Here is a 23,953-nt window from a genome sequence, read left to right as displayed (position 1 = left end):
GCCCGTTGTAGTGAGGCCAGGTTTGTTATGAAGGCAGAGGAGGCGTGTCTTCAATCTTCCGCAGTAAGACGCTTGAAAACTATAATTATAATACTGCAGGATGACATGTCTCTTAGACTGAGGGAGATTGTTGAACAGTTTGCCTTGTTCTGCTAAAGCTACAAGCTCTAAGTGTCTTCACACTCTGGCAGTTTGTCTTGGGATCTTCAATGTAGCATGACCTCCCTCTTGTCTTGCCAAGCCAATATTTGGTACCAGACCTTTCAGGTTCTCCCAGGTGTATAAGATTTAGCATCGTTCTCTTCTTCTTTGTAGAGAATAGAGTTTGAGGTGCTGCAGTCGTTCCCATTAATTTTTGCCACTTAGTGAGGCAATCTTGTTGGCGAAGCTCCTCTACACAGCCTCTAGCTCTTCTATCTCCAATATTAGTTGGGTTCCACAGCTGGCAGCAGTATTCAAGTTTAGGCAGCACCAAGCTCTTCCATATAGTCTTAGGCACTGCTCTTCCCTGTACTGAAAGTTCTAAGAATCCAGCCACACATTTGCTTTGCAGATTCCACTGGCTTCACTGCTGGATGTTATGCCCAAGTCTTGGAAGCTGCCTTTGACTTCTGTGTTCATTGGTGGTACTGTAAGTGGTGTGCTCCTTGATGATTTTGTTGCTGCCTTACCGTAGTAATTCGAATTTGCTTTCACGAGTATGTCGTGTTTAGGTCTTCCTACAGCGGTGTTATTCCACGAAAAATTACAAAATTTAACAATATACCTATTATATAAAATAATTCTTTATTACTAAAATAATAAGCAATATCTATAATAATAAATGACACAATAATCTTATATATACATACATATACCAAAGGCTTTTTCCCCCATATGAGGGAGGTAGCCAAAAAACAGTCATAAAAACCACTCCCACCCATTTCATTCCCTATCATACTCCACTTCCCTCCACCCTCTTCCCTCCCTCTTATCTTGGCGCCTCCTGGATGACGGGTCATCCTTGCATCTCGGCCACTCCCCTGGGTCAGAAGCAGTGTCACAAGATACAGCACATGCACAGCAAGGCCGCTCCATTAAATCGGCGACCCCCTCACGCAGAAAAGGAGAAGACGGGGGAGAAATCCCTTCGGGCTGTGTCAAATTATTTCTCACACATACTCCCTCACCCCCCCATTCCCCACCCACTCCACCTTAAGCATCACAGCACCATTCATATACGACCATTCTCCATTCACCCCTGTCTTCTGTCCTATCCCGTCCTTCTTGAACAGACATTCCCCTCTTTCCCAAAGCCCCTTTTACCCTATCCATCCATCTCATCCTAGGTCGACCCCTCATGTTCACGCCTTCCACCTCTGCCTTTCACACCTCTTTTACTTGTCATTCTTCACTCATTCTTTCCATGTGTCCTAACCATCCCAATACTCTTTCATCATACAATCTTCTTTTAGCATCCATTCCCAAATGCCTGTTCCTCATTACACTTTTTAATCCACCAAGGCATTTACTCGCTTCTCTCAATCTACATTCTACCTCCACCTCCACCCCCCCTTTTTCATCATATTCGCACCCACGTACCTAAAACTATCCACTTCCTCCAGTCTCTCTCCCTTAATACTCACTTCTAGTCTGCTGCCACCTTCTCCCCTTATACATCTCATCACCTTACTTTTACCCACATTTATCTTCAACTTCCTTCTTTCGCACACCTTCCCAAACTCTGTCACTAACTTCCTCAATCCCTCCTCTGATCCTGGTACAAGCGCAGTATCGTCAGCAAACAACAACTGGTTTATCTCCCACTTTTCTCAATTTTCTTTAACCATCTCCAATCCCCCATTACCCTTGCATTTACCTCTCGCACCACCCCATCCATGTATAAACTGAACAGTCAAGGCGACATAACACATCCCTGACGAAGTTCTACCTTTACCACAAACCACTCACTCTTTCCATTTCTGATCCTAACACACGCTCTACTACTCTCGTAAAAACTCTTGACAGCTCTCATTATCTTAACAACTGCCTTCACCTCATCTTTCCTTATTTCTCCTCAATTTTCCTAACTTATCACGGTCATTTTCTTAGCGCTTCGCACTGTAACTACATTTCCCTCCCTATCCTCCTTCACATTTAGCAACTCCATAAAATACGCTGCCCATCTTCCTCTTACTGCCGTCTCTTCCATTATTGGCTCTCCATTTGCACATTTTACCTTTTCTTCTCTACTTGATTCGCATCCTCATCCTCTCTTAATTTCTTTCCAAAACATCTTTTTATTACTTTCAAAATTTTCTGTCATACTCGTATCCCGTTTCACATCTGCTCTTCTCTTTGCCTCTTTTATTTTATGCTTTACTTCTCTTTTTTTTTTTTACCTCTCATGTGATTATCTCGTCCTATTTTGCAACCAATCTTTGAATGCTTGTTTATTCTCTTCTACAACCTTCTTTGTTCCTCATCCCACCACTCACTACCCTTCCTTCTATTTCCTCACGTCCTCCTTGTTCCGCACACCATCTTTGCACACCTTGTGACTCCCTCCTTGAACCATCCCCATTCCTCCTCCACTCCTAGTTCTACTCTATTCTTCACTCCCTCCCACTCCTCTCTCAGCTTCTTATACTCCTTTTCTTTCTCATTTAAACAGTTTACTTTAAGCACCTCCCTACCTTCTGTCTTTTTCCTCTTTCTCCAGCTATCCCCTACTCTCAATTTACCTTTCACCAAGAAATGATCTGATATTCCTCCACTCTCTCCCCTTAGAACATGTACATCCCTAACTCTTTCTGCTATTCTCCTGGTTACCACTATGTAGTCCATTAAAGCCCTATCTATCACCCTTCCATCAACCACCCTCTCCCATGTGTACTTATACTTGACTTTCTTCCTAAACAATGTCTGCTATCATTAGCTCTCTTTCTAGACACATTTCCACCATCAACTCTCCACTGCAATTTTTTCCTGGAACTCCACACTTCCCAGTTGAACAGATAGGTTCATTTCCTATCTTAGCATTAAGGTCTCCCAATACCATTACATTAACATTTCTCCCTAAACCCTCAATGCACTCATTTATATCTTAAAAAAAAACTCACTTTCCACTACACTCTTCTCACTACCAGGACCACATTCATAAAAAAAAAAAAAAAAAAAAAAAAAATCCCTTCCCAGTTTTACCTTCATCCACATTAACCTTAAAGAAACCTCCTTCCACTCCATTACACTTTTACCTATCTCTTCACTTACTAGTATAGCCACTCCTTTTCTCCCTCGTCCTCTCTTCACCCCTGAGACCCTCCCAACTACACTCCCATTCTCAAACTCGCCCCTTCCTTTCAACTTAGTTTCACTCAATTCCAGCACACCCATCTTTCTTCTCACAAACATACTGCATATCTCTTCCCTTTTACTCTCATCTGTACCACATCCACGCACATTAAAAGACCAAAACCTTAGGGTTCTGGTTGGAATACTCCTCCCTGACCCACTTATGCCTTTACTTTTTTATGGAATGTCCCCTTTGAGGCTACAGGGAGAAGGGTGCCTAGTCCTATCCCCGTCCCTTTTTTTGTCGCCTTTTTACGACTCCAGTGGGAACATTTGGTGGCAGTACTCTTTCCCCCACCATAGGATTCGGCGAAATTAGAAAATTAATATTCAGAGAAGTGGTACAGGACAGTAGCGAGAGTCGGGGTACAGTCGCAGTATAATAAAGTATCATAATTTCTCAATGAATAGAGATTTACTGTACCACAGACTAAATGATATGTGGTTTATTCCGTAGAGGCACCCCATACAGACCCTAAAGTATCAGCTGCAAGCTACTTAGAAGCTTTCAACCCCCACAATAACATGCAGCCAATATCCTAAACGGGGATAAATACATATACACACACGCACACACACATACACACACACACACACACACACACACACACACACACACACACACACACACACACACACACACACACACACACACACACACACACACACACACACACACACACACACACACACACACACACACACACACACACACACACACACACACACACACACACACACACACACACACACACACACACACACACACACACACACACACACACAGGGATCGGTATTGGCTCCAATAATGTTCGCTATTTATGTGAATGTGATGTTAAATTCCTAAGGAAAGTGAATACTGAAATGGATTGTGAATAACTACGGAGAGACCTAAACAAGATTTGGAAATGGAGACAAAAGTGGGAAGTAGACTTCAACATTAAGAAATGTAGCACAATAGAGTTCGGAAAAAAAAGAATATCAGGACAGTGTAAAATTGGAACAAAGAAAGTAAAGAAAGTGGGATCTGAAAAAGACCTGGGAGTAATTATCTCAAATAACATGTCCCCTGATAAACAGATAAACAAAATTATTGGAGAATCATACAACTTGTTCAGATCAATAAAGATGGCTTTTACCTATTTAGACAAAGAAATAGTTAAAAAGATATTAGGCACACTGATAAGGCCTAGACTAGAATATGCTGCGACACTATGGTCACCCAGTACCAAGAAGAATATAAAGAAAATTGAACGAATCCAGAAAGCAGCCACGAAAATGGCCCCAACACTTTCAAACCCGTCATATGAGGAGAGACTGACTAAACTGAAATGACCAACTTTGGAACAAAGAAAGAGAAAGAGGCGATCTGCTGACCATTTACAGAATCATGAAAGGCACAGAAGTCCTTGTTAGAGAGGACTTTTTAAGTTGGGATAAGAGAAATACAAGGGAACATGAAAAGAAACCCAAAAAGGATGGCTATAGAAGAGACCTGAAAAAATGTTTTCCACACAGAGTGGTGAATATCTGGAACAAAGTGGATAAAACAATAGTGTGTGCAAAAACCGTACACGAATCTAAGAGCAAACTAGACACTGCGAGATACAAAGACGGGACACCACGAGCATAGCTCCCCTTCCCGTAAGATACAGCTAGGTAAACACACACACACACACACACACACACACACACACACACACACACACACACACACACACACACACACACACACACACACACACACACACACACACACACACACACACACACACACACACACACACACTTTCATTGGATTCACGGCGTGGATTGGAACTCCGAAAAAAAAAAACCGCATTTTTCGTGGATCTCAACTACGAGGAAGTACCTTACTGTATTTATAGGGAAGGGGATTTCTCGTGGTGTAGTAAAAAGGTAATGAAAGGGGAGAAGGGAAGGGATTACTGAGGGAAATGGAAGAAAATGAGGAGGGAGACGAACGGGCTCCCCCTGACAGCAGGAAAAATGTAAACAAAAGATCAGCTGACGACACTGGGGAAATCGAAAAATATCAGTAAAAGCATCAAGATTAGAAATATTGATAAGAACAGCACAATGGAGGGTGAAAAAAATAATTTCCAGGGATTTGATGAGGGGGGGGGGATACCAACCTCCCCCGATTGGTAAGACTAGAGGAGAAATTTGATAAGACGACCGAGCATTGGGAGAACAGGTTCGGTAATGTAGCCAAAATTGCACAAAGAGTTGAAAAATTGGAAGAACTAGAGAAGGGGAACAAAAACTTAACTTCAGAAATAGAAGAATTAAAAAGACAGTTAAAAGAAGTTAAAGAAGAAAATGAGGAATTAAAGAGGAATGATAAAGACAATAAAGAGGCCATAGCAAAAGAAGCACAGGGCTGGAGAAAAATCCAAGAAAACAGTAAAGTTGCATTTACTGACATAATTAAACAACAAATGAAAGAACAAACTGAAGACTCAGTTATTAAAGTGATGAGACAGAAGGAGAATATAGTAAGAGACTTAGCAGACAAAAATAAATATATAATTATATAAGGAAGGGAAGAGAAATTTAACCAAAATAGAAACACAAGAATTAAAGAGGAGAAAGAAAAAGTAACCAGTTTACTAGAATTAGTTCAGGAAGATGAACCTGAAATAATGAAACAAATTGAAGAGATGTTTAGGCTCGGAAAATATAGTACAGATAAGACCAGACCAATTAAGATTAAATTCAGGTCACAAACAACAGCAGAGAATATCTTAGCAAAAACAGGGAAGCTAGCAGCAAGTGAACAATATAAAAAGGTATGGATAAAAAGAGAAATGAATAAAGAGGAAAGAGAGAGAGAAAAAAAAAAGGAAAGAAGCTAAAGTAAAAAACGAGAAAAGAACGGAGTCAGAAAAACAAGAATTCTACTGGAGAGTAGTGAATATGAAATTGAGGAAATGGACCATAACAGAGAGAAACAAAAAAGAAACAGAGAATACAATGGAAATAACAGAAAGTTAAGAGTGTCCTACACAAATGTAGATGGATTAATAACAGGACTGAATGAACTGAACGAGTATCTGAAGGAAAAAGAACCAGACATAATGGGAATTGTAGAGACAAAATTAAAAGGTCCACTACCACCCAACAGCATAGGACACAATGCATATAATTATTGGATTAGAAACAGAGAGATAAAACAAGGGGGTGGAGTTATGTTCCTGACTAAGAAGGATATAAACATGAGGTGTGTCACATATGAAAAGAATAGAGTAGAGATGATTATGATAGAAGTAGAAGACAGAGATAAGAAGAGCAGAAAGCTTATAATAAACTACGCGCCCCCAAAAACAGCCTCGTGGGAAGCGAGTGAACATAAAAGTATGTTAGAAGACACAAGAATAACATTAAACAAGACAATGGAAGATGGAGGAAGAATAGTTATGATGGGCGACTTTAATTGCAAAGAAATCTGCTGGGAAGAGATGACCGTAAAGGGTGGAGAAATGTTCTACTTGAGATGATTATTGACCACACAATGACCCAATGGATCCAAGAGAACACTAGGTATAGAAATGAAGAAGAACCATCGAGACTACACCTAATAATCAGATCAGAACCTGAAATAGTGGAAAAGATAGAATACCAGGCACCAATAAGTAAAAGTGACCACATATTGATAGAACTAGAACTAAATGAGAAAAAATACATGAAAAGAAATGAACAATATAGAAAAAGAAGAATGATGTATGAAAAAAACAAATTTTGATAAAATAAGAATTCTTTCAAAAAGAAAACTGGGAAAGAAGACACAAAGAAGATACAACAGTAGAAGAGAAATGGAACATTTTGACAAAAATTGATAAAAAAGGAGTGGAAAAGTATGTCCCAAGACAAAAACAAGAAAAAAAATGTAAAGTGCTGGTACAACAAAAGCTGTAGGGAGTTAAAAGACAAAAGAGACAAACCTTGGTCCAAATGGAAGAAAGACAAAAGACCTGAAAAATTGAAAATATATACTTGTTATAGAAATGAATATGTACAAGCGTGCAGAGAGGAAAAGAGAAAATATGAAAAAGATGTCATAGAAAAATGTAAAGATCAACCAAAAATATTCTACAGATTTGTAAACAACAAACTGAAAAACAAACAAGATTTGGAGAAATTAAGACAAGGAGGAGTTGAATACACAGAGGAAATAGAAATGGCGGAAATTATGAACAAGCATTTTAAATCAGCGTTTACAAGGGAGAATATACAACCGGAAGAGATCGAATGGAAAGAGAAAGTCCCCCCTATGAAAGAAATAGAAGTAACAAAGAATGAAATAATGAAACACTTGAGTAATCTTGATGTTAGAAAATCGCATGGACCAGATGAAATAGCAAACTGGATTTTGAAAGAATGCAGAAATGAACTGGCAGACAAAATACATAGTATAATAAATAATTCCTTGAAAGAAGGAAAAGTTCCAGAAGATTGGAAAAAAGCAAATATAGTACCTATATATAAAGGAGGAAACAAAGAAGACCCTACCAACTATAGACCAGTCTCTCTAACAAGTACAATAGCAATTTTTTTTGGAAAGAATGATAAAAAATAAATGGGTAAAATATTTAGAAAAAAAAAACCAGCGTGCTAAATCCAAGGCAATTTGGATTCAGACAAGGACGATCATGCGTCACCAGTTTAATATGTTTCTATTCAAGGCTAATAGATATAATACAAGAAAGAGATGGATGGGCTAATTGTGCATTTCTAGACCTAAAAAAAACTTTTGAGAAAGTACCACATAAGAAGTTGCTTCAGAAATGAGAAACTGAAGGAGGAATACAGGGCAAACTGCTTAAATGGATGGAAGACTTTTTGGAAGAAAGAAAAATGAGAGTAGTGCTAAGAGACAAACACTCAAATTGGGATGAAGTAATAAGTGGTGTTCCACAAGGAACAGTTCTGGCCCCAGTAATGTTTGCTATATATATATATATTAATGATATGGATGAAGAAATTGAAAGTTATATGAGCTTCTTTGCAGATGATGCAAAACTGTTAAAAAAAAAAGTGAACACGGAAGAAGATTATGAGTCACTACAGAGTGATCTAAATAAAGTATGGGAATGGAGTAGGAAGTGGGAGATTGAGTTCAATACTAAAAAGTGTAGTATAATGGAATTTAGAAAAAGCAAAAACAGAATAACAGGATCATATAAATTGGGAGAAGAAGGAATAAAAAAAAGTAGAAAATGAGAAGGACCTGGGAGTCATTGTTATGAATAATATGTCACCTGAGAAACATATAAATAAGATTTTTGGAGAAACTTATAATTTAATAATAACAATCAAAGTAGCATTTACATACCTGGATGAAGAAATGGTGAAGAAAATACTAATCACTCTGATAAGACCAAGATTGGAATATGCAGCAACGATGTGGTCACCAAGTACAAAAAAATGTATAACAAAACTTGAAAGAATACAAAGAGCAATTACAAAATTGGCACCGACACTCTCAAAACTATCATATGAAGAGAGACTAGCAAAACTTGAACTACAGACACTAGAGCAAAGAAAAGAGAGAGAAGATTTGATAGCTATTTACAGAATCATGAAAGGCATAGAAATTATTGATAGAGAGGATCTAATAAAATGGGATGATAGAAATACAAGAGGACACGGAAAGAAAATCAAGAAAGACAGCTATAGAAGAGATGTGAAAAAGAACAGCTTTCCTCACAGAGTAATAGACAGTTGGAACAAGTTAGATGAGAAAGTGGTGTGTGCAAAAACAATACATGAATTTAAAAATAGTTTAGATAAAATGAGATATGAAGACGGGACCCCACGAGCATAGCTCCCCTTCCCGTAAAATACAACTAGGTAAATACACACACAGATATATATATATATATTTATATATGTATGTATATATATATATATACATATATATATATATGTACATATATATACATATATATACATATATACATATATATGTATATATATATATGTATATATATATGTATATATACATATATATATATATATATATATTTATATATGTATGTATATATATATGTAATATTATAAAATATATGTATCGAAAATGAGAAATGGAAGGCTTCCCGCTTCACTCACTTCACTTGATTCGTGATGAAATATTGGGATGAAACAGACCAAGGGAATCGACTTGTAAGCGGTGAGCTGCTACTAAATTTTTTTTCTTAAGTATCTGGGAGTATGAATGGTTGTCATTGTATTATATTTTGCCATGTTTAACATTAGCGAGGTAGGATAACAATTCGAATTGCCGCTGTACATAACTAATTTCGAAAATTAAGTCCACCATCATTGTTTACATAGTGTGACCCCATTGACGGATTATCCCCAGTGACGGAGGTAGCACTTCGGGTAATGTTGAATCAGAAGGTAAACACTAGTGAGTGGTATATGATTAGTAAATATGTTCATTACAAGTCAAATATTAGGTTTCAGTTCAAAAGAAAGTACTTTTATCAGTGTATGCATAAAAGGACTTGTTTATTTATTTACATTTTTAGGAAGAAAAACACTTGGTTATTTCCTCAGACTTAGGTCTTAGACTTAGTCTTAGCTTAGACTTAGTGGATCACCATATATACTTAGACTTAGTACGGTCATGTTGTTAGTTATTCAAGATTAACTGTCAATTACACAAACTTTTCCTTAAATAATATCATCAGTAAATGTGTTGTTTTTGTGGTATAAATATTCAATTTCTATTTGGCTTTGTAATATATAATATATGCATGCTTCCCTATGCCTATGGCTATGTATGTCATGCAATGTCACAAATGTGTTATGTGGTCATCCATGTAAATAATGATTATGATGGCAGAGATCAAAACAAAAATAGGTATTGATAAAGATGTGTGCTATTCATACTATAGCTCAGGCCAAATAAGTAAAAACAATAATTTCTGCCTTTGCCTAAATTCGGTACTGTGTTATAGAAAATGGCCGGTGGCCCATCTAAAAGCATCTATTGTGCTCCACTGCGATGTCATTTGTCCCCATCTAGGATGGTTGTCTGTAGGATGTGAAGATGATCTCACTTTGGGTGTTGGATTCTATCTTTCAGTGCACACTGCAAGGAGTCTGGTGCTCAGTCAACTGCTAGGGCAACCAGAGCTTTAAAACTAAAATAGTTGAAATGAGTCAAATGAATTTGGCACAAATAAACCTGCATCTTTTTTTGAAGTGCACACCTATACAATATTGATTTTATAAATTTTAATATATCAATGTAATATACATTTTTCTTAGTGGAAATCAATAAGAAAGACCTTAATAAAAGCAAATACACTACCAAACAGAGCTGTGACAATAAATTCGAGATGCCATATTGTTGTTTGTCTTGTCCCATCAGTGTCAATTTGACGATGGTGTTGATGTGTACTAGTTGTTCTCCCACTCCAAGTGGTGTCATCATGATAATTTTAAAACAGTACTACGTAGTTAAGCTTCATGCTTTCCTTGAAGTTATGAAACTTCTCTATACCCAGCAGTCCTATTGGATGTCAAAACTGGCTATCATCATCTCAGATGATAACGCAGCATGTCCCAGCAATGCCTGGATGATGAGTAAGTCGTGGCATTGGTCTTTAGTGTATTGTGTTATAGAAAATGCCCGGTGGCCCATCTAAAGGCATCTATTGTGCTCCACTGCGATGTCATTCGTTCTTATCTAGGATGGTTGTCTGTGGGATGTGAAGATGATCTCAATTTGGGTGTTGGATTCTATCTTTCAGTGCACACTGCAAGGAGTCTGGTGCTCAGTCAACTGCTAGGGCAACCAGAGCTTTAAAACTAAAATAGCTGAAATGAGTGAAATGAATTTGGCACAAATAAACCTGTATCTTTTTTTAGAAGTGCACACCTATACAATATTGATTTTGTAAATTTTAATATATCAATGTAATTACATTTTTCTTAGTGGAAATCAATAAGAAAGACCTTAATAAAAGCAAATACACTACCAAACGGAGCTGTGACAATAAGTTTGAGATGCCATATTGTTGTTTGTCTTGTCCCATCAGTGTCAATTTGACGATGGTGTTGATGTCTACTAGTTGTTCTCCCACTCCAAGTGGTGTCATCATGATAATTATAAAACAGTACTCTTAACTTCATACTTTTCTTGAAGTTGTGAAACTTTTCTATACCCAGCAGTCCTGTTGGATGTCAAAACTGGCTATCATCATTCCAGATGATAATGACAACCCTGATGACTTCAAGAATTAGAGGTATCACATTACAAAATGCAGGATAGGGTAGACTAGACAAATTTATCATACTTTAATTTCTTTGACCTCAGCATCAATGAAAACAAAGATGGCATCTCAAGCAGTTGTCAGTGAGTGAATAATAGTTGTGTATGGATGATATTTTGATGCAGCCCTTAGGGATTTCTCCCCCATCTTTTCTATTTTTTGCATGAAGGGATGAGGGGGGAGGATTGCCATGTAAATGCAGTGGCCCTGCTGTGGATGTGCTGCATCTTGCTGCATTGCTTCTGACCCAGTCACTTGACAGGAGACAGGGATGACCTTCCATCCATCATGAGCTAAGATGAGAGGGAAACAAATGGTTGATGGATGGGAGTAGAATGGGTAGGAATGGATGGTTACCCTGGTTGGCTACTTCATATATAAGGGGGAAGAGATCCTTGCTATATAGACAGATATTAACATGATGATAGTTGTGGTCTTAGCAGCCTTACCCATGAATAATGGAATTTGTGAGTGTTAAACCTGTTAATGTTAATGTTTGACTGTGTTTAGTAACTTGTAAAGAATGAATAATTGTTGCCTTGAGTTTCACTGATTGGAAATCTGCAGCCTCATAGTGGCTGGCAATGACCCATGACCCTCCCATTTAGATCTCTCAGGAAAGAAACTTTGGGATGTCAATGTTGTATTAGTATGGGACTGAAACTGAAAGTAGTAGGAGAGAACAGATACTGGTTGTCAGGGGTATTTATTTGAAGAGGTGGAGGAACTACCATTAAAGTTGACGTATATTTTGGGCTTGGTCCAAAGACCAAATGCCAACTCCTTGAGAGTCCATCTCTGAATAGAGGTGAGAAGGTTGATGGGTTTTGAAAATGGGCAGCAGGAGATGATTCTCTCTGCTGTTCAATCAATCTGTTGTTGCACTGAGTTTAACTAAGTGGAAAATCTGAAGCCCCACTTTGGCTGGTAACAGTCAATCTTCTGCAGATCTCTCTGAGAAGAAACTATGGACTGTTGTCTGTATTGTATTGGACTATTTCTGTCACTGGCTCATAGTAGTAGGGAAGGTAGAGTAGTTGTTGGTTGTTAGCCCTCTTTGTGTGAAAAAGTGTAAGAAATACAGTTGAAGTTGATAAAAAGATATCCTGTGCCTAGTCTCAAGATGGAGTCAGCCCCTCCTGATGGAGGTTAGGGGGTTGATGGGTTTTGAAAATGGGCAGTTGTGCTGCTCATCTTGCAGAACCACCACATACAGATATCCTTCCTTGGTCCCTCTTTATGCTGTTCATCTTGCAGGATCACCACAAACATGTAACCATCATTTGTCTCAGAGGAATAACGAAAGGATTTTTTTTTCTTTTCAGATTTCAAGAAAGTAATGGCTGACTGTGATGATATGCCACCCTTAGAGGATGAAGTCCCAGTATCTTCCAGTAATATACATCCAGTTCAGAATAGAATGTCAAGTGAAATAAACTCTGATGATTATGATGAAGAGGAGGAACAAGATTATAATGATTTTGATGAATGGGAAGAGATGACAGATGAACCTGATGAAAAGTCAAAGTGTTTGTTCTGTACCACAGAAGTTCTTTCTGTGGCAGGGTGTTTCAAACATATAGAGGAAGATCATGGGGTGTGCATACCTGGGCTTGTTGTCAAGCATCACATGGACCAAATTTCATTCATCCAGTTTGTTAATTTTATTCGAACTGAAGGTATGAAAGCAAATGAATTGGTTGGTATAAGCCCATCATCTTGGAATAAGGACAAATACATGAAGCCAGCTTTGGATTGTGATCCACTTCTTATGCATGGTTAGTTGTGCTGAGCATTGACTTATGAACTTTTTTCTTTATGTATATATATTTTTCTTAACTTAAGCTCTTGATATGATGCCTATGTATGCATCATGAGTAGGGTATACAAGGATGCCAGTGTCAGCTTCCTGATTATTTTGTAGTTTTCTGTAATATATTCATTCAGGGTAAAAGAGAATGAGTATAACAGCAGTAACTTTATATTTTGTAATGCATGTATTGTGATGTGCCATCATACATCAGGCAACCTGATGTGTGTGCGAATATTTGACTCATATTTAGGTTAAAAATAGATAAGAAATCTTGCTCAGGTGCATATCATGTTTTGAGGTATGCAGATAATCTGCTCATAATTGATTTAGGACTAAATTCTTCATAGTTTATTACTAAATTTGAATACAAAAATGAAGCTGTAAAAAAATATTTGGATGGAAAATTTATATTTGCCCATGAAAAAATAAGGGGTAGGAAACAACACCAAAAGAGCCTTTCTTATGTGAATAACATGTTAATTTATCTGTTTCAACTTCTTTCTCAAGAATTAGTGTCATGTCCTGCTGGTGACTTGGCTGACCCACATATATGCTAGTTGTTGACTTTGTTTATTGACAATATCTGATCTCTGGCTCCTCCCTCTTCTGGTTGGTCCTGCTATGCAGTTGTGATTCACTGCTATTCCCTGTGAGTTGGTGTCTCATCATTGGCTGGTTAAAGTATCTGTTTAAGTTAGGTGGATGTACAGGCAATGGCAGAACCAACCAGGAAGGGGAGGAGCCACAAGAAAGGTTCTGTTGTACATTAAAAGCAATGTCCATGCCGGTGTTTTAGAGAAAGTGAAACAGGATGTATATGATAGTTTGTGGGTAGAGTTAACCCAAACAAATGGACAAAAAATGAATACATACATATACCAAGGCTTTTTCCCCCTTACAAGGGAGGTAGCCAAAAAGGAAAAGGCATAAAATCATTCCCACCCATTCCATCCCTGAATACACTCCACACCCCTCCACCCTCCCTCTTATCTTAGCACCTCCTGGATGACGGGTCATCCCTGCACCTTGTCCACTGCACTGGGTCAGAAGCAGTGTCGCAAGACACAGCACATCCACAGCAAGGCTCCTTCATTAAATTGGCGACCCCCCCCTCCCCGTCCCCCCATGCATAAAAGGAGTAGACGGGGAGAAATCCCTTTGGGCTGCATCAAATTTTGCTCACACAAACTACCTCACCCCCCATCCCCCCGCCCATTCCACCTCATGCATCACATCATCCATATACAACCATTCTCCATTCACCCCTATCTTCTGTCCTTTCCCATCCTTCCTCAACAGACATTCCCCTCTTCCCCAAAGCCCCTTTCACCCCATCCATCCACCTCATCCTAGGACATCCCCTCATGTTCACTCCCTCCACATCTGCCTTCCATACCTCTTTTACTAGTCTTTCTTCACTCATTCTTTCCATGTGTCCAAATCATCTTAATACTCTTTCATCAACCCTATCTCCCAACTCCCTTTCCACCCCCGTTCTTCTCTTCACCTCCTCATTTCTCACTCTAGCCTAGTAACCCCCATCATACTTCTCAGACACCTCATCTCAAACATATTCAAACTCCTTCTCTCTTCCTCCCTTATGTTCCATGTTTCTGCCCCATACAGTGCTGTTGGCACAATCACTCTTTCATACAGTCTCCTCTTAGCATCCATTCCCAAATGTCTATTCCTCATTACACTCTTCAATCCACCAAGGCATTTACTCACTTCTCTCAATCTACATTGTACCTCCACCTTCACTCCACCTTTTCCTGCCACATTTGCACCCAAGTATCTAAAACTATCCACTTCCTCCAGTCGTTCTCCCTTAATGCTCACTTCCAGTCTACTGCCACTTTCACCCCTTGAACATCTCATCACCTTACTTTTACCCACATTTATCTTCAGCTTTCTTCTATCACATACTCTCCCAAACTCTGTCACCAACTTCCTCAGTCCCTCCTCCGATCCTGCCACAGGCGCAGTGTCGTCAGCAAACAACAGCTGGCTCACCTCCCACTTTTCTCCATTTTCTTTAACCATCTCCAATCCCTGACCCACTACCCTTGCATTTACCTCTCGCACTACCCCATCCATGTATAAGTTGAACAGCCAGGGCGACATAACGCATCCTTGACGAAGTCCCTACTTTACCTTGAACCACTCACTCTCTCCATTTCTAATCTTGACACAAACTCTAGTACTCTCATAAAAACTCTTGACAGCTCCTAGAAGCTTTCCTCCTATCCCATATATCTGCATAACTTCCCACAGTGCCTTTCTGTCTACCCTATCGTAAGCCTTTTCCAGATTCATAAAAGCCCAAAAAACATCCTTCCCCTTTCCTATAGCTTTCTCACATATCTGTCTTACCACGAAGATCTGATCTACACAACCTCTACCCGTCCTAAAACCACACTGTTCCTCACCAATTACTCCCTCTGTTCCTCTCCTAATCCTCTCAATCAAGATCCTCCCATAAGCCTTCCCAACTACACTTAACCAAATCCCTCTGAAACTACTACATTCACACTTGTCCCCTTTTCCCTTGTAAAGTGGAACTATATAGGCACTCCTCCAGTCCTCCGGCACTCTACCCTCTCTCCAGCAAACATTAAATAACCTCACCAGCCAGTCCACCATCACTGTACCTCCTTTTTTTAGACATTCTGCATGACATCCATCCAGACCAGATGCCTTACCTGCTTTCATCATCTTAACAACTGCCTTCACTTCATCCATCCTTATTTCTCCTCCATTTTCCTCACTCATTACTCTCATTTTCTTAGCATTTCCCACTGCAACTATCTTTCCCTCCCTATCCTCCTTCACATTTAGCAACTCCCTAAAATATTCTGCCCATCTTCCCCTTACTGCCTTCTCTTCCATTATCATCTCTCCATCTGCACCTTTTACCTTTTCTTCTCTACTTGATTCACCTCCTCTTCCTCTCTTAATTTCTTTCCAAAACATCTTTTTATTACTTTCAAGATTTTCTGTCATACTCTTACCCCACTTCACATCTGCTCTCCTCTTTGCCTCCTTTACCTTTTGCTTTACTTCTCTTTTCTTTTCTTTGTACCTCTCATATGACTCCCTCGTCCTATTTTGTAACCAATCTGTGAAAGCTCGCTTCTTCTCTTCTACAACCTTCTTTGTTTCCTCATCCCACCACTCACTACCCTTCCTTCTATTTCCTCCTGTCCTTCTTGTTCCACACACCATCCTTGCACACTTTGTGACTCCCTCCTTGAACCATCCCCATTCCTCCTCCACACCTAGCTCTACTCTATCCTTCACTCCCTCCCACTCCTCCATCAGCTTCTTCTTGTACTCCTTCTCCTTTTCCTCTTCATTTAAAGAGTTCAATCTAAGCACCTCCCTACCTTTTGCCCCTTTCCTCTTTCTCCATCTATCCTCCACTCTCAACCTACCTTCCACCAAAAAATGATCTGATATTCCCCCACCCTCTCCCCTTAGCACATGTACATCCTTAACTCTTCCTATCATAGTTTTATTTACCACTACATAATCCATCAACGCTCTGTCTACCACCCTTCCATCCACCACCCTTTCCCATGTGTACTTATGCTTGACTTTCTTCCGAAACACTATTTGCTATCATCAACTCTCTAGACACATTTCCACCATCAACTCTCCACTATGATTCTTTCCTGGAACTCCACATTTCCCAACCACTCCATCAATTGGACCATTTCCCACCCTAGCATTTAGGTCTCTCAGTACTATTACATTGACATTTCTCCCTAAATGAATATAGGCCAAAAATGTTAACGAAGGTGGATAGTAAAAAGGATCTCATTGTAATTATCAGTAACAATCTGAGATCATCTAAGCAGTGTATTTCAGTCTCTGAGAAAGCAAATAAGATTCCAGGGCTGAGTGCACAATCTTTTGATTTCAAAAGTCCATCTCTTTAAGAAGCTATATAAATCATACGTTCGTCCACGTTTGGAATATGCTGTTTCCGTATGGTCACCAGATCTCATTAAAGACATTGACATATTGGAAAAAATACAATGGTGAACCACAAAACTGATTCCAAATATTAAAAATGAACCTTATGAAAATTGATTAAAACATATGAATGTTTTCCTCAAAAAAGTGTAGATTCAGATGTGACTTGATACAGGTCTTTAAAATTAAGATTCTAAAGGGAATTGACAACATCAAAAGTGATAAAATTTTCACACTGAATGAGACTCTGACAAGAAATAATGGTCTCAAACTGTCAGGAAATAGATTTAATTTGGAAGTGGGTAGAAACATCTTCACCAACAGTGTAGTTAATGAATGGAATAAACTTCCTGCAGAGGCAGTGCAATGTAGTTCAGTTCGAAGCTTTAATATTCATTTAGATAAACACCTAAGCAAGATGCTGTAATGACTGCCATTTATTTTATATTATTTGTTGTTATTATTTGTCTGTTTATTATTATTTGCTTTATTTTCATTTATTATTAGTTGTATGTCAATTTATTATTTACTATTTACCTATTTATTATTTAACTATACTTATGCATTTATTTTATTTATTATTATTTATATTATTATAATGTTTATCTATTTATCATTATTATGATTTTTTTTTTGCATCTGACCTAGTTATGGACCAAAAGGTCTCCTGTTGGCATGCTCCACCTTTGTAGGAGAGACGCCAAATGCAGAGTATGGAATCCAATATATTTGACGTTTCGCCCAGCAGGGCGAAACGTCAAATATATTGGATCTCGTACTCTGCGTTTGGCCTCTCTCCTAGTGCTGTTGCAGTTGTTGCTGCTTTTACTCATGCTCCACCTTTGTAATCCTTTAGTACAATTTTTCTCAGGCAGTGCACCCTCATTATTAATGGGGGTCAGGTGCCCAATATTCCTGTTGATGCTTGAAACCATTGATACCTAAAACCCTTGATACTGATTTTTATTTAGTCAGATGCACCCTTGATTGAACTTTGCCTATTCCTTTAGGCATCTATATGTTTTGTGGAATTTATATGAAATGTTTCTCAGAAATGAATTACATACATATACCAAGGCTTTTTCCCCCTTACAAGGGAGGTAGCCAAAAAGGAAAAGGCATAAAATCATTCCCACCCATTCCATCCCTGAATACACTCCACACCCCTCCACCCTCCCTCTTCCCTCCTATCTTAGCACCTCCTGGATGACGGGTCATCCCTGCACCTTGTCCACTGCCCTGGGTGAAGCAGTGTCGCAAGACACAGCACATCCACAGCAAGGCTGCTTCATTAAATCGGCGACCCCCCCTCTCCATCCCCCCATGCACAAAAGGAGAAGACGGGGGGGAGAAATCCCTTCAAGCTGTGTCAAATTTTGCTCACACATACTACCTCACCCCCCATCCCCCCGCCCATTCCACCTCATGCATCACAACATCATCCATATACAACCATTCTCCATTCACCCCTGTCTTCTGTCCTCTCCCGTCCTTCCTTAACAGACATTCCCCTCTTCCCGAAAGCCCCCTTCACCCCATCCATCCACCTCATCCTAGGATGTCCCCTCATGTTCACTCCCTCCACATCTGCCTTCCATGCCTCTTTTACTAGTCTTTCTTCACTCATTCTTTCCATGTGTCCAAACCATCCTAATACTCTTTCATCAACCCTATCTCCCAACTCCCTTTCCACCCCCGTTCTCCTCACCTCCTCATTTCTCACTCTATCTAGCCTAGTAACCCCCATCATACTTCTCAGACACCTCATCTCAAACATATTCAAACTCCTTCTCTCTTCCTCCCTTATGTTCCATGTTTCCGCCCCATACAGTGCTGTTGGCACAATCACTCCTTCATACAGTCTCCTCTTAGCATCCATTCCCAAATGTCTATTCCTCATTACACTCTTTAATCCACCAAGGCATTTACTCGCTTCTCTCAATCTACATTCTACCTCCACCTTCACTCCACCTTTTCCTGCCTCATTTCCACCCAAGTATCTAAAACTATCCACTTCCTCCAGATGCTCTCCCTTAATGCTCACTTCCAGTCTACTGCCACTTTCACCCCTTGTACATCTCAACACCTTACTTTTACCCACATTTATCTTCAGCTTTCTTCTATCACATACTCTCCCAAACTCTGTCACCAACTTCCTCAGTCCCTCCTCTGATCCTGCCACATGTGCAGTGTCGTCCGCAAACAACAGCTGGCTCACCTCCCACTTTTCTCCATTTTCTTTAACCATCTCCAATCCCTGACCCACTACCCTTGCATTTACCTCTCGCACCACCCCATCCATGTATAAGTTGAACAGCCAGGGCGACATAACGCATCCTTGATGAAGTCCCACCTTTACCTCGAACCACTCACTCTCTCCATTTCTAATCCTGACACAAGCTCTCTACTTTCATAAAAACTCTTGACAGCTCCTAGAAGCTTTCCTCCTAGCCCGTATATCTGCATAACCTCCCACAGTGCCTTTCTGTCTACCCTATCATAAGCCTTTTCCAGATCCATAAAAGCCCAAAAAACATCCTTCCCCTTTTCTATAGCTTTCTCACATATCTGTCTTACCACAAAGATCTGATCTACACAACCTCTACCCGTCCTAAATCCACACTGTTCCTCACCAATTACTCCCTCTGTTCCTCTCCTAATCCTGTCAATCAAGATCCTCCCATAAGCCTTCCCATAGTTTGATAATTAAAACAATGAATACTGAAATAAAAACGGTAAATTAGGAAAAACATTGAAATTGGTTTGTAAACATAACATGTTTGATGAGTAACACTTAGTATTACCACTAACAAGATGTTTTTAATGATTTCAAAAGATAGGAATTTCAAATATTGGCTAGGATTTATATGCTAATGGATACTGATGAAATGCATATTTCTTACACAACAGTATTGTGTTAGTGACAATACTTTTGTGCATATTTCTTACACAATAATAACTATATTCTGTTAGTGGTAATACTGTCATTTTAAACTGGATAAATTAAGATGAGAGTATCATTGTTGTTTTCCCCATATAGGGTGATTGCATAAATTTTATGTGGTTATTATTTTAGTGACATCTCAATGGAACAAAGGCACATAGTATTCTTTTATGAGTGGAGATTAAAGAGGAAAGTGCTGATCACTTTTGATTTCTACTATCCCTCCTTTCTTATGTCCTTTTCAAATTTCTGTTACCACCTCCATGACTTCACCTCTTCAACATGATATTGTCCCCAAGGGTACTGGTTATTGCTAGCAAAGTACTTAACTAGGTACTTGTCACCACTTTGTAAACAAAGCATGAATTTCATTCTTCCAAGGTGAACGCTTAGATACAGGGATGCCAGTTTTCAGGCAATAGCCAGGATTTCATCTTTTATATTTAAGTAAAAAAAAAAAAAGAGGAAGGGAGATGTCAGGAGATAGGGTTGAGTGGAGAATGGCAATGTTTAGATAATACTGTAATGCAAAGAAGGGATGGGGGGGGGTTAGGGAGTGATTATGTGTGAATGGTATTTTGATGTATTCCAAAGGGATTTCTCTTCTCTATTTCTGCATGAGGGGGTACAGAGAAGGGGGTTGCTGATTAAGTGAAGTGGACTTGCTGTGGATGTGCTGTGTCTTGCTGCCTTGCTTCGGACCAAGGGCAGTGGGTGGGATATAGGGATGACCCATTCATGAGGAGCTAAGATGAGAGGAAGGAAAGGGTGGTGGATGGGAGTGGAATAGGTAGGAATGAAATGGGTGGGAGTGTCTATGTGCCGTTTGACTTGGCTACCTCCTTGGTAAGCGGGAAAAAGCCCTTGGTATTTAGATATTAACAAATATGTATTTCCCTTTCCATTTATCTTTCCATCTGTGTGAGTTCTGGATAGTTGGAAAATAGCTTTAAAAAAGCACTGGAGATGAAAATTGACTTATAATCTATTTATACGTCAATTCTCCCCCCCTTTATGAGGGAGGTAGCCAGCAAAGGCATGCATCTGCTCCCATCCATCACTTATTTGTTTCTCTATTATTTTGTCATGGATGAAGGGTCATCCCTGTCCCCTGTCCCTTTCCTGGGTCAGAAGCAATATAGCAAGATACAGCACATCTACAGCAGGCTCCTACCCAATTCATGTACATGGTGACCCTCCTCTTTGTCCCCTCGTGTGAAAATAGAGAAGATGAGGAGAAATCTCTTCAGGCCACATCAATTCATAGTTCATTCACAACCATTCTCCACTTGCATCTATCTCTTACCTCTCCCTTCCTTGCTCAACAGACATTCCCCTTTCACTCAAGGCTCCTTTCACCCCATCCATCTATCCTTATCATTTTTTATCTTTCACTCAAGTTGACATCCACCTTGCCTTCCAAACACTTTTTGCTAGTCCTTTCTTTACTGTTTTATTTCCATGTGTCCAGCTCATTCTTTTATTTTTTCAGCAGGCCTATCTGCCAGCTCACTTTCCACCCCTCACTCTCCTTCTCATCTCATTTCTCACTAACCATCCTTGTAACCTCTAATATACTTCTCAAACACTTTTAAAGTTCTCCTACTTACCTTGAACTCCAAGTCTTTCTCCCATACAATGTTATAACCACAATCACCCCTATATATGATCTCTTTGTATCCTCCCTAGATACATAATTCTGATGGCAGTTTTTATTCCTACAAGACATTTACTTTTCCTCACTCTACAGTTTACCTTGAACCTCACTCCATTCCCTGCTATATGTGACCCTAAATACTTGAATTATCCACTTCCATTAACCTCTTTCCTTTTAGATTTATCTCCAACTCACTGCCTCCATCACCTTTGTACATCTCATCACTTAACTTTTACCCACATCTACTTTCAACTTTCTCCTACAATATACCATTCTAAACTCTATTACTAACTACTTCAGACCCTCCTCTGGCCCAGCCACAATACCAGTGTCATCAACAAACAACAAATGGCTCAACTCCCACTTTCCTCCACTCTCACTAACCATCTCCAATCCTCTGCCCATTACCCTTCATTTACCTCTTGTACCATCTCATCCATGTACATATTAAAGTCATGATGGCATAACACAACCCTGGCACAGCCCCATCTTCACCTCTGACCACTACTTTCACCATTCCCAACTACTAATGTAAGAGATTTTTCCCCCCTATCCTATATATTTGCAATACCTCCCACAATGTTTTCTTATTGATCCTGTCATGAACCCTCTCTAGATCCATAAAGGCCAAAAATATATCCTCACCTTTTGCCAAAAACTCGGATTGTTTCTCCCTAATTACTCCCTTTCTCTTGGACTGTCTCCTCATTTCAGTTTTCCTCTTAACAAATTTGTCCGTCTTTGTGTCTTTCTCTACAAATGTCTCTGACCCTCTGCCTATTTTTATTGGTTACTAACATGAGTTCCACTCCTCCCCTTTCCTCCTGAGCTGCAATATATAAATAGAGAATGCTTAAAACACATTCATTGGCAATAGCCCCTTATATACACATTTATCCTTTCATTCTCCTACAGACTTTTCTTTCCTTAAAAATCTGATCTTTCTGAAGTGGGTGGTCTGACCTAGATGTTCCTTATCCTTATCCATTTACTTGACAAAGCTGTAAAAAACAAAATATACTAAGAATAAAGCCTTCATTCTCATATGTTATTTCCTTTGACAGAGTGGTGTGGACATGGTTTTATTTATGCATATATGTATGTATTTGCACAGGAATTTACATAACTTCTCAACTGCCTTTCATCCTGAAGAACATATACACATTGCTATTTTTATGTATTTTTTACATGTGCACTCAGTAAACTTTTTGTTCTCAGATATTGAACATTTGCAAGGAAATGACATGAACTACATTGAAAATATGGATTCAAATCTTCAGTGTCAGGAGCTTCGTGAAATTGTATCTAAACAAAGGGATACCTTACAACGACTTCTGGATGCTTCACAAGAACCGGTAAGAGAATACATATTTGCTTCAGAATGGTATTCATAGTCACCTTATCTGGTAACCATTTTCATGTGTCTTTGCAGAACTACAAGAATCAAACATAAACACTCTTATTCCTTGCTTTTTATGTAGAAAGATTTCAAAATAATAAAGTGTATTATTTTTCACATTTGTCTCTGTAATGGAGTATTGACTATACAAGTATACCCAAGTATGGGTAAAAGTAAGATGATGAGATATAGAAGGGGAGAGGATGGGATCAAGTTCTAAGTAAGTCTCAAAGGAGAGAGGCTGGAGGAAGTGGACAGTTTTAAGTATTTGGGGTCACATATTGCAGGAAATGGAGGAGTGGAGGAAGAGGTAATCAAGTGAATGCCTTGGGGGATTGAAAAGTGTTCTTGAGAAATAGGCATGTGGGAATAGATACAGAAAAGGGGACAGGTGTGAGTGTAGTAGTTTCAGAGGGATTATCTTGTTAAGTGTAGTTGGGAAGGCTTATGGGAGGGTCTTGACTGAGAGGATTAGGAGAGGAACAGAGGGAGTTATTGGTGAGGAACAGTGTGGGTGTAGGACAGG

The 23,953-nt window shown here is 39.2% G+C and overlaps 1 protein-coding gene across 3 annotated transcripts in view; it reads left to right on the top strand.

The window, feature by feature from the left end:
- Positions 1-9,448: 9,448 nt before the first annotated feature.
- The window catches only part of LOC143017833 (protein arginine N-methyltransferase 1-like), a 62,017-nt gene continuing 47,512 nt past the window's right edge, over positions 9,449-23,953 (top strand). The window contains exons 1-3 of one of the 3 annotated variants that reach the window (XM_076172768.1): positions 9,449-9,523; positions 12,962-13,414; positions 23,247-23,383. In XM_076172768.1, the coding sequence (XP_076028883.1) occupies positions 9,478-9,523; positions 12,962-13,414; positions 23,247-23,383 (636 nt within the window). In that variant the 5' untranslated portion in view covers positions 9,449-9,477. Of the gene's footprint in view, positions 9,524-9,605; positions 9,764-12,961; positions 13,415-23,246; positions 23,384-23,953 lie in introns of those variants that run through there. The other 2 variants (XM_076172769.1, XM_076172770.1) reach the window with 2 other exon arrangements.

Source organism: Oratosquilla oratoria, chromosome 33 (assembly GCF_046742065.1).
Source record: "Oratosquilla oratoria isolate Oo_2021 chromosome 33, ASM4674206v1, whole genome shotgun sequence".
Classification (NCBI taxonomy): Eukaryota; Metazoa; Arthropoda; class Malacostraca; order Stomatopoda; family Squillidae; genus Oratosquilla; species Oratosquilla oratoria.
This window is presented reverse-complemented; position numbering and strand designations above follow the sequence as displayed.